Here is a 10837-nt window from a genome sequence, read left to right as displayed (position 1 = left end):
TCCCGCTCCCAGCAACTAGAGAAAGCCCACGCACAGCAACAAAGACCCAACGCAGCCATATTTATTTTATTTTAACTAAATAAAAATAAAAGTAATCGGGACTTCCCGGGTGGCACAGTGGATAAGACTCTGCGCTCCCAATGCAGGGGGCCCAGGTTCAATCCGTGGTCAGGGAACTAGATCCCACGTGCATACTGCAACTAAGAGTTCACATGCCACAACTAAGGAGCCCACATGCCGCAACTAAGGAGCTGGCAAGCTGCAACTAAGACCCGGTGCAGCCAAATAAATAAATATCTTTTTAAAAAGGTAATCATATCAAAAAAATACCTTCACAACATCTCAACTGGCATTTGACCAAACAACTGGGCACTGTAGCCTCATCAAGTTGACATATAAATTTTTTTTTTTTTTTTTTTTTTGGCTGCGCTGCATGGCTTGTGGGATCTTAGCTCCCTGACCAGCAAACCTGGGGCCAAGGCAGTGAAAGCACCGAGTCCTAACCACTGGACCACCAGGGAATTCCTGGGAAGTCCCAACATTTAAATCTGGCCATCACACCTATTTATTTATCTATCTAATCATCTCATTCTTGATATTCTTAACCCTGCTGAGAGATAAGAGGCAACAAGGCAGAATTTATTCCTCCTGTTTATCAGGTGAGTAGACTGACACTCTCCAGAACCAAGCCCACCACTCCATCACCTTCTAGTTAATACTCTCAGCCCTCCTTGGCCTGAGCCTCTTGTCTCGTCTGCCTGGCAAAACCTCACACAACATTCGACAAGACTCTCAGTGGCACTCATTACCCCCCAGCCTCACCGGGCTGTCTCTCTTTTCAGGGAAGTGCCTTTTCTCTCCTGGTAGCTTCCCAACCACCCCTGCATGCTGGGGTTAGGACCCCTCCTCTGTGGCATTGCAAACAGATCTGGCTTTGAGGGCACAAACTGTGGGTTCCCTGTATAATACCCCTAGTTCTTGTCATGGTGTTTCGGGCACATCAGGGAGCTCCTTGGACACCAGGCTGTTGAAGGCACGGATGATGGAGTCCCTGGTTGTCTCAGGGAAGGAGTCTGAGCCAGCGCTCAGGTCTCCTGACATCTGGTTCAGTACCTTGCCCTCCCGTATAGGATACACTGTCCAGTACAGCTCTACTCCATGCAATCCAGCCCGTGTTTCCTGCACACCTCCTTTATTCCTGGCACTGTGCTAGGCACCTGACAAGCAGTTTGTCACTTTACCCTCACAGCAACACTCTAGGACGGGCATGATTACCTACATTTGCCAGATGGCATGTTGAGGCTCAAAGAGTGTGACTCTCATAAAGTCACATGGCTCTGGAAAGTGGCAGGACTAGGATTCACACCCAGATCTGCTACTGACTCGAGAGACGGAACACTCTGCCTCTCTGCAATGCCAAGAGGCCAAGCCACATCCCCAACTAGGGTCTGGGAACAAAGAGATGAGGGAGCCGAAGAGCCTGACTTCAAGGGAAGCCCAGGTCTGGTACAAGAAGTCAGTGTGAAAAGCTTCCTATAGCCAGATAACTATCAAGGGTTCCAGGGACTCACATTTGGGGAAATTAGAGGAGATGCGTGAACTGGGCTTAGCTCACTGGGCTGGGGAGGGCAGGCAGGGGGAGAAGAGGGAAGAACATTCTGGGCATGGGGTGTGCTTGGGGAAGGAGCAATCAGGCTAGAAATCTAGGCCAGGAAAAGTTGTTTCCCACCCCTGAGCAGCTTATATTAAAACACTGGAGTGGAGCCTGTAATCCAGGTGGGGTTTTCTGAGCAGGTCCCTAACATCACTTCCTCTGCCTCAGCTCAGCTCTGTAACCTGAGCCATGAGCCCTCACCTGGAGGAAGTGGTCCCACCCCTGGAGCTGTTTCCTAATGAAACTGAGGGGGTGGGTGTTAGTGGCTGGTTCTGTGTGGGTGCACCTCATCCAATCAGTTGAAGACCTTAAAAGAAAAGACTGAGTTTTCCCAAGGAAGAAGGAATTCTGCCTCAAGTCAGTAATACGGAATCCCTGTCTGAATTTCCAGCCTGCTGCCCTGCAGAATTCAGACTCAAGACTGCAACATTGGGACTTCCCTGGTGGTCCAGTGGGTAAGACTCTGCGCTCCCAATGCAGGGGGCCCGGGTTCGATCCCTGGTCGGGAAACTGGATCCCGCACGCATGCCGCTACTAAGAAGTCCACATCCTGCAACGAAGACCCCACATGCCGCAACTAAGACCCGGCACAGCCTAAATAAATAAATATTTTTTTTAAAAAAAGACTGCAACATCGACCTCCAGCCTGCCCGACAGGTTTCAGACTTGCCAGCCTCCACAATCGCAGGGACCAATTCCTTAAAATCTCTCTCTGTATATATAGAGCCTATTGGCTCTATTTTCCTGCAGAACCCTGACTATCCATTTTATCAGTCATATTACATACATCTATAGAATATTGTCTATTGTATTTATCATAAATAAAAGTGACACCTGTGAACCTTTTGTGAGCACTTACTGTGTGCCAGGCACCTGCTACGTTCTTCGCAGGTGTCTCATGATGCTCTTACTCATCCCAAAGCTCCATGAGGTCATCTGTGATTGGTCCCATTTCACAGACGAGAGGCCCAGAGAATTCCAGTAACTTGCCCAGGGTTCTAAAGTGATAAAGCCGGATTTGGATCCAAGGTAGTTACACTGGGTCCAGTGCCTACGTGGGGTGTGCTCTTATCCACCATGGAACGTGTGTGTAAAGGCATTTCGAAACAAGAGGCGTGACGCAACTGAAAAGTGATGTCATTTTAGTGTTACAGTTACCACTGGGATGGGCAGGGCGAAGGGGGACGGGGCAGGGTGTGAGTTCTGGCTGGAGGGTCCTAGCACCACCGGGTCCTGAAGGTGCAGGCCCGAGAACACCCACGAGGTGGCGCCAGGCTGCACAGGCCGCTCCAGGATGTGTAGTCCAGGGCTGGGAGCTGGGAGTGATTCCAGGGGTCTCCAGGCCTAGCCCTCCACAGGGCTGGTGAGCCCGGGAACCCCCTTCCTCAGGCTTCAGAGGGGTTTCTCTCCAGTCCAGGGATACCAGCGCCAGAGTCAGGGGCCCGGCCTCGGTGGTGCCCATCTGTTTGGGGTACAGTTCGGTGGTCACAGCCTGGGGACTGGGTCCAGCCCAGCCAACTGGCCAGGTCAGCGCCCAGCTCCTTCCTGTGCCGCTGGTGTGGTCAGGGAAGGAGCGCCCCAGCCCATCAAGTCACCACACAACAGCTCTGGGTAATCCGCCTCCAGAAGTTGCGACGGCGGCTGCTGAGGGCCACCTTGGCCGCCTCCTGGAAGATGGTGTGGACGTTCTCCTGGAGCAGAGCCGAGCACTCTAGGTAGGCCACGGCGCCCACGGCCCGTGCCATCTCCTGGCCCTAACAGGGAGAGCGGACGGGGCCGCCGTCAGGTGGGTGCCGCTGGGGCCTCACGTCCAGCCAACCCCCAGCCCCCTTGGCCATCCTAGGTGCGTCTTCCTAGGACACCCACAGCTCCTGTCCCCTGGCCTGACCAAGCCCATCGATGGCTTCATCGGGTTTCCTGCCTCAGTTCCCGGCTGGGTCTCTGCCTCTCGAGGCATCAACGAATTAACTTCCCGGCCTGACCCAGGCATGCTGCAGAGAGGGGCCTGTGGACTGGAGACCTGGGGGTCCCCCCCGGCTGTGAGGCGGGTAGGCAGGATCTGATGTGCACCGCACTCACTCACTCTCCATCCCACAGCTGGAAACTTCCAAGCCCGGCAGTTCTTGACCATGACTGCCTCCAAATCAACCCCTACCCTGACCCACACCCTGCGGGTGCCAGATGTCTGGTGCTGCTGAGAGGCTGGGCCGGAACAGCATTACCCCAGGGGTTTCCTCTCCTGGCACCCCTACCCCCGTGCCCTGGGCTGGGTTTCCTACCCTGTGGTAGGTCACAGGTTCCAACCTATTTTTCTGCAGCTTCTTCACCAGCAACTTGTCCTTGCGCAGGTCAGTCTTGCAGGCCACGACGATGATGGGCACCTCCTTGCAGAAGTGATTCACCTCCGGGTACCACTGTGGGGAGGGAGGTGGGGAGGGGGGATGTGTGAGCCATCAAGGGAGTGGGCCGCTCTCCTGCCCTCCAGGTAACTCCCACAACAATAATCAGCAAAGCCAGTTTAGGGAGAACTACTCTGTGCCAGGCTAAGACTTTACATGTAATGAACACATTAACCCCCCAAGTCCCTATGAAGCAAGTTCTATTATCAATCCCATTGTACCGATGCACTAACTGAGGCTCAGGGACGTTATATAACTTGCCCTTGGTCACACAACTGGAAGTGGCAGAATTTGAACCCAGGGGGTGGCACCCAGAGCCCGGTTCCCACCTGCTCTAGAATCCTACCTCTGCAAGGTAAGGGGTCCCATGACCGTCTCCCCAACAGGGTAAAATATATAAAGAAATCAGTGAGGCTTTAAAATTAAAGCATCTCACAACATGGTTGCAGCAGCTGTTGCCTGTTGGAGGGGGCACTCCTGTCCCGTGTCAGCTGCTCTTCGGAATGCGAGCCTCCAGGGCCTGGTTATTTCAGTCTGGACTATAACCTGGGAGCCTGGAATCCAGGCGTTAGATCTCCAGCAGCGCACGCCTGCTCAGTTTCAGGAAAAATTGACATCAAACCGTCTGGCTTCTGGAGCCAGATGGGGCCGGTGTGCGGTCCCAGCAAGTCCTCCCCTCCACAGAACTGCCCTTGAAAAGGGTCTCCTCCCCGACTCCACTTTGCTAAACGCAACAGGGAATCCTCAGACCTCATCCTACCTGAGCCCTGACATCAGCGATCACTCCCTCCTCTGAAACCTGGTCTGCGCTTCATCCCAGGGCCGCGCTCTCCTGGTTGACCCCAGGTCTCCAGGTGACAGCCCCCCTCTCCCCCACGCCCAGTCCACAGCTCTTCCCCACCAGCAACTCCTAAATGGATCTGCCCAGCCCTGCCCCCTCCCGGGAACTGCAGCCTCAGACTTCTGCCTGCCTGCCTGACCCTCCACTGGGACGCCCAACGGGCCTCCATCGCCCACCTCCCTGCCCCCAGCTTGCTCCTTCTCATCTTGGGAAATGGCAAGTCCACCTGCCAGGTGCTCTGGTCAAATGTCTCTCTCCCACCCATGTCCAATCCATCTGCAAATGCTGACGGTTCGGTTCTGCCTTCTGAACAGATCTGCTGGCCTCTCACCACCGCCTCTGCTGGCACCCCGGTCCCAGCCACCACTTGCCTGGTCCTTGGTGCCTACAACAGTACCTGGCACACAGTAAGTTCTCGATAAATGCTGCCATCATCGTTGTGGTTACAGTTACTAATGCTGTCACTGGCTGTGTTCTGAGGAACCCTGGAGCACGCCGTTCACACGCGCATGGAGGCCCTGGCAGCAGTGGGGGCGGGGCTGTGGCTGCTGGGTAGGAGCAGAGGAACTCAAGGGACCGTTTCCCTGACACCTGTGTGCAGCCTCGGGAACCTCTGAGATAACTGGGGGACATGCTGGGAGGCCGCTGGGAGCCAGTAGTCACACTGATGGAGGCTGAGGGCTGCTGGAAACTGATGGCTCGTGTGACCTTGGGCAGGCCCAGGCTGGGGAGATGCGGAGGCCTCTGGGTCGCCCAGAATCTTCAGGCAGGGTCACGGTAGAAAGAGCCACAGCGTTCTGAGTCTGCAGTATGGGGCAGACAAGGAGCACTGGACCGGGAGTCAGAGGGCCAGTCCAGACCCTGCCACCAAATCCCTGAGGGACCCTGACTAAGTCTCTCTAGGCCTCAGTTTCCCCATATTTATGCCAAAGGCACTGGACCCGATGCCATCCAGGGCCTGCCGAGCTCTGACAGTCTGCTGGGTCAAGGGTAGGGGTGGAGCAGAGCGGCCCGGCTATGGGGCTGTGCCTGTCTGCCCCCCACCCGCTGTACCCACCCGGTTAGAGATGTTGTCAAAGCTGTGTGGGCTGGTGACGTCAAAGCAGAGGAGCAGGACGCTGGCATCAGGGTAGAACAGGGGCCGCAGGCGGTCGTAGTCGACTTGCCCTGGGTAGAATAGGGGTGGTCACTCCCTCCAGATCTCCTGCCCATTGTCAGCACCTCCCCAGCATCAGGGAGGTCACCCCAACCAAGACTAGGGGCGGGTGTCGATGGGGATGGTCTGGATCAGGGCCTAGACCTGTGCCTCAGGATCCAACACGTGAACGTCCCCCTCGGGGCTGTGTTCCCCTGGCTGGCCTGTGGGACGTGCCACTGCTGAGAGAGCCCTGTTCTGGAAGGAGTGGGGGATGTCTGAGGCCATCACTCAGAAGCCTGCTTTGCCCTGGACTTGGGGCGGGGATGGGGGATGAGAAGAAAGAGGCAGGCGGGACCTGGGCAAAGATATCACAGCCCAACCAAGGTAAGGGGGCTGCTGGGATTCCCAGAGTTTAGCTTTGAGTTCTGATGTAGATTTGACTCTGAACCCTCTTATGGGCTAGGTCAGGAGGCTAGAGGGCAGAGGTCACGTTCAAACAGACCTTACAGAAGCTAAAGCCAGGGTGGACCGCTCAGGAGGCCAGGAACGGTCCATCCCTTGAGAGCTAAGAGCTCCGATTCACCTCCAGGACATGGTGGGCTGCTCTGGGCTGGGGAAGCAGCAGACACAGATGCCGAAGCGAGGAGGGTTCAGGCTCCCGGGGGCCCTAATCCTGGCCAACACCTGTTCCCTGGAGACTGGTTGGCCTCCCTGGTTCGGAAGGAAGGTCGTGGGTCCCTTCCTCCCACTCTGTCCCTCCCCCAGCCTGGCACCCACCTGCTGTGTCCCAGATTTGGAGGTGCACGGGTTTGCCCTTCACGTGCAGATTCACGGTGAGCTGCTCGAATACCGTGGGGGTGTAGCTCTGAGGAAGAAGGGGTCAAGGGGGCAGCTGAGAAGGCGGCATCTGAAGCCGGTGGTCACAGTGCCCAGGCCAGAGCCCAGGAGTGCCCGCGGCACTGCCGCTCTTTGGAGTAGCTTGGAGCAGAGTGGAGTAGTTTCTGGGGGGGAGTCGGCTGGTGGGTGGAGGCCTAGAGCTGCCACTCTGTAGCTGTGCACCCTCCCAAGGCACTGAGCCTCCCTGGCCTCCTCTGCGCCTAAAAAGTGGGTCTATTAAGGCCCCCAGCGCAGCACGTTGCTGAAAGGATTCAAGGAGGCGCTTCATGCGGAGCCCTGAGCACAGGGCCTGGTAGAAAATAAGCACTGTACACATGCCGGGACTGTTATTTTTATCTCTGTCCTCGTCCAGACTGTCCCATTTCTGAGCCTTCCTTCCTGCCGTCCCCTCCTCCTTCAATGACATTAACCTATGTTTGTTCATTCACTCACTTACTCATTCATTCATTCATGAGCACCCTCTCTGGATCCGATTCTGGACACCCGGGAGCAACTAATAAAGACTCATTGCCTGCCCTGAGGAGCTCCTAGCTTTTGGGGGCCCCTCCTTTGCCTCTCAACCTTTCACAATCCAACCAGAATGCCCCTGTTTCTGTCTCTCTTACCTGCCCTGCCTGGCCCCAGGGGGAGGTCACCCAGGCCAGAGGCCCCTCCGCCCCAGGCCTGCTGAGCCTGAGCTCACCCCGTCTCCACAAAGGCTGGATGAATGGAAGCAGGATGGGTTTTTACACAAGCGCAGGAATAAAGACGGGGAGCTTTTAAGGATGGGGTCTGAGCAACAGGGGAGAAGGTTATCAAAACCCTGCCACGACACAAGCCCTTTGCACCAAGGGGCGTGCTGGACCGCCTGCATCTTGGGTGCCCAGGCCTTGCTCCCTTGCTCAGGGCTGGGTGGGGGGACCACAGACGGGAGGACACTGTGGGGCCCTGTGCCCTGAGGCAAGACTCTTCTCTCTGGCCTCAGTTTTCCCATCTGTAAAATGAAGGCCTTGCCAGCTCTCAAACCTTGTGTTTCTTTTAAATGAAGAGGTCTCTTGGGAATTCCCTGGCGGTCCAGTGGTTAGGACCCTGTGCTTTCTGTGCCGGGGCCTGGGTTCGAAACCTGGTCGGGGAACTAAGATCCTGCAAGCCGGGCGGTGCCCAGATAAATAAATAAATAAATAGATAAATAAATAAATAAATAAATGGAGAGGTGTCTCTTGGGCCTGGAGGCAGACGGGTCCCAGGAAATCAGGGTCCCCAAACAGGAGAGGAACCTAGACAAGGCAGGTCCAGCCCTCTGGTGACAGGCATGTTCTTCTCCCTTTCCCTTCAGAGTGTCCTTCACCATGCACTGTCTGGACTTCCCTGGTGGTGGAGTGGTTAAGAATCCGCCTGCCAATGCAGGGGACACAGGTTCGAGCCCTGGTCCAGGAAAATCCCACATGCCACGGAGCAGCTAAGCCCGTGCGCCACAACTGCCGAGCCTGCGCTCTAGAGCCCGCGAGCCACAACTATTGCAGCCCGTGCGCCTAGAGCCCGTGCTCCGCAACAAGAGAAGCCACCGCCAGGAGAAGCCCGCGCACCACAACAAAGAGTAGCCCCCACTCGCTGCAACTAGAGAAAGCCTGCGTGCAGCAACAAAGACCCATCGCAGCCAAAAAAATAATTAATTAATTAATTTTTTTTAAATTGTGAAAAACACACTGTCCATCAACTGTGAGATGCCCATTTCCGCACTGTAACCTCTCTGCAATTGGGATGGGTCTCACTCTCAAGGCCATCTCAGAGCCCAGGACAGTGGTGGTGAGCGACCACCCCTCCCAGCACTGCTTCTGGGCCCCAGCTGGCCTAGCCTCTCTGTGGCACTCTGTGGTGCTCCCCACACTGCCATAATTGTTGGGTTCTAACAGGCAGCCTCTGGGGGCCTGGAAACACATCCCTCCCCCCAGCTAAAAAAAATGTGACTGGCCAAAGGATGTGACATCAGCTCCAAAAACCACAAAGCAAGAGTCGGCTCGATGCTGCCACAGTGGAAAGAAAGGCTGACTCTGGGTTAGCGGGCCCGGCTGCTCCTGCCTCCCGCATCCAACCCCCCAGTGCTGTACCACCCCAGGGCTTTGGCGGGGCTGGGATCAGCAGGCAGGGGGACGTGATGCTGGAAGCAGACCCACGCATGGACTCCCAGGGGAACTGGGCTGAGTGGGGCACGGTGGGTGGGTGTGTCCAGCCCGTCCTGGTACCAGTGAGTCCGCTTGGACAGGCAGTAGGCATGTCAGTGAAGGAGTGACAGTCCACATGCTCAGGCGTCAAGGACATGCCAGGTACTCGGGGCCGTCTCTCAGCCTTACCTTCCACCTCACCACCACCCTCGGGTCTCTCCACCCGGCGAGGTCGAGGGAGGGGTCGGAGGCTCACAGAGGCTGAGCAAAGCACTGAGGGCCCCGGAGTTTGTTGGAGACTGAGGTGCTAACCCAGCTGTCTGAGCGGCTGGTGTGCTCTTACTCTCCAAGGCTGAGCCCACGGGACATCCACTGTAGGGGCAAGAGCTGGGGGAAGACACGATGTCTCCCAAGAAAAACGCTGGCCACTTTTCAGTGAGTCCTTCCTGTTGCAGCTCAGAGCTGAGCCCCTGACCTGTACGAACTCTCTCATCACTGCGACCCTGGGAGGTGGGCACCACGGTTATTCCTATTAAGCAGTTAAGGAAACAGGCACAGAGAGGGTAAGCGGCTTGCCCCAGGGCGCACAGCTGTAAGTCGCAAAGCCGTGATTCGAAGCCAAGGCTGTCCGTCCCACTTAGCCAGGCTGTGCCGCCAAGTGCTCTCTTAGGACCCGCTATGTTCCCCAGGCTGCCTAAGTCATTCCCCGGGACACCTCTCCCGGGTAGGTGGCATTCTTGGCACTTGACAGGCGATGTCACTCCCGCGGGCAAAGTGAGAACTGCCTTCGACCCCACGCTCTGCGGGGAGGCAGAACGGGCGCACTTCCCTCCCGGGGTGGAGAAGGATGCACCCAGGCCGCGGCGCCCCGTTGAGCCCGAGGGACCGGCACTCACCTCGGGGAAGGCGCCCTCGGCGAAGACCATCAACAGCGACGTCTTCCCGCAGCCGCCGTCGCCCACCAGGACCACCTTGACGGACCGCGCGCCGGGCGGCGCCTCCTCGCCTGAGGCCTGGGCCGCCTTCATCGCGGGGCAGCGGAGGGAGGACCAGGCGCAGCGGAGCGGCGGCCTCGGGGCCGGCGGGGCAGGAATGTGGAAGGGGCGGGGCGGGGCGGGGCGGGGCGAGGAAGTGCGGGCGGCGGCTGGCGGCTCAGGTGAGGGGCCGGGCGGATTCCGTGGCCTGGCGCCGGCTGGGCCCTGCCCCTCGCGTCCCAGGTCCCAGGCGGCCCGAGGAAGACACACCTCTGTGTGGGGCGCTAGGTCACAGGAGTGGGCACCGAGACTCGGCCTCTGTCCTCAGGAGCGCACCCTGGTCTGATGGGGAGCAGACACGTAGCTGGGCAGTGATGGTGTGGACGGGGAAAGAGGAGCGTCCTGGCCCCCTTCTCCGGGAGAAGGGAGGTGGGGGTCAGCCCTGCTGGCCCACTAGCTTGCTGGGGACAGGGACTGGGTACCTGGTGCCCAGCCTAGGCGGGGCACCCAGCAGGAGCTGGTGACTTTTGATGGATGAATGAATGAGTGAATGAATGAATGTGCCTTTCCCCAGGGCTCTGGAGAAGCCCTCCACACCACGGCCTCCCTACGGGTGTTTCAGGGCGGGTGGGAAGGGGGTGATCTGGCAGGCCTTTATGCGTTAGTCACTGGCACTGCCAGCTGGGCCTACCCTCCCCCAGCCAGCACCAGGAAGTCTCACTACAGGCGGGTCTCACCTCTGCCTCGGTCATGGTCTGGAGAAAGCGATGGAACCTTCCATCTGTCAAGCGCT

General features: G+C 57.4%; 1 protein-coding gene across 2 annotated transcripts; it reads right to left on the bottom strand.

Annotated features, from left to right (window-relative positions):
• Positions 1–2779: 2779 nt before the first annotated feature.
• On the bottom strand, positions 2780–10539 carry RHOD (ras homolog family member D). Of its 2 annotated transcripts, XM_033861222.2 has the most exons (5): positions 9967–10288; positions 6810–6897; positions 5952–6061; positions 3934–4068; positions 2780–3408 (listed from the first exon to the last, which is right to left on the bottom strand). In XM_033861222.2, the coding sequence occupies exons 1-5, from the start codon at positions 10096–10098 to the stop codon at positions 3241–3243; spliced, it is 633 nt and encodes a 210-aa protein (XP_033717113.1). In that variant the 5' UTR covers positions 10099–10288; the 3' UTR covers positions 2780–3240. The 2 variants fall into 2 exon arrangements, with proteins under 2 accessions (XP_033717113.1, XP_033717114.1); XM_033861223.2 differs by lacking the exons at positions 5952–6061; positions 6810–6897 and having other exon boundaries at positions 9967–10539.
• Between the last annotated feature and the right edge of the window lie 298 nt (positions 10540–10837).

Source organism: Tursiops truncatus, chromosome 8, assembly GCF_011762595.2.
Source record: "Tursiops truncatus isolate mTurTru1 chromosome 8, mTurTru1.mat.Y, whole genome shotgun sequence".
Lineage (NCBI taxonomy): Eukaryota > Metazoa > Chordata > Mammalia > Artiodactyla > Delphinidae > Tursiops > Tursiops truncatus.
Note: the sequence above shows the minus strand (reverse complement) of the source record. Positions and strands in the feature narration are given on the sequence as shown.

What these genes read in the sequence shown, in the direction of transcription:
- RHOD (XM_033861222.2), bottom strand. Translation starts at nt 10,098, where the DNA reads ATGAAGGCGGCCCAGGCCTCAGGCGAGGAGGCGCCGCCCGGCGCGCGG. An exon ending in CCAAATCTGGGACACAGCAG is followed by an intron (nt 6,062 to 6,809) that starts GTGGGTGCCAGG and finishes TATTCTACCCAG; the next exon opens with GGCAAGTCGACTACGACCGC. An exon ending in AACCTGTGACCTACCACAGG is followed by an intron (nt 3,409 to 3,933) that starts GTAGGAAACCCA and finishes TCTCCCTGTTAG; the next exon opens with GGCCAGGAGATGGCACGGGC.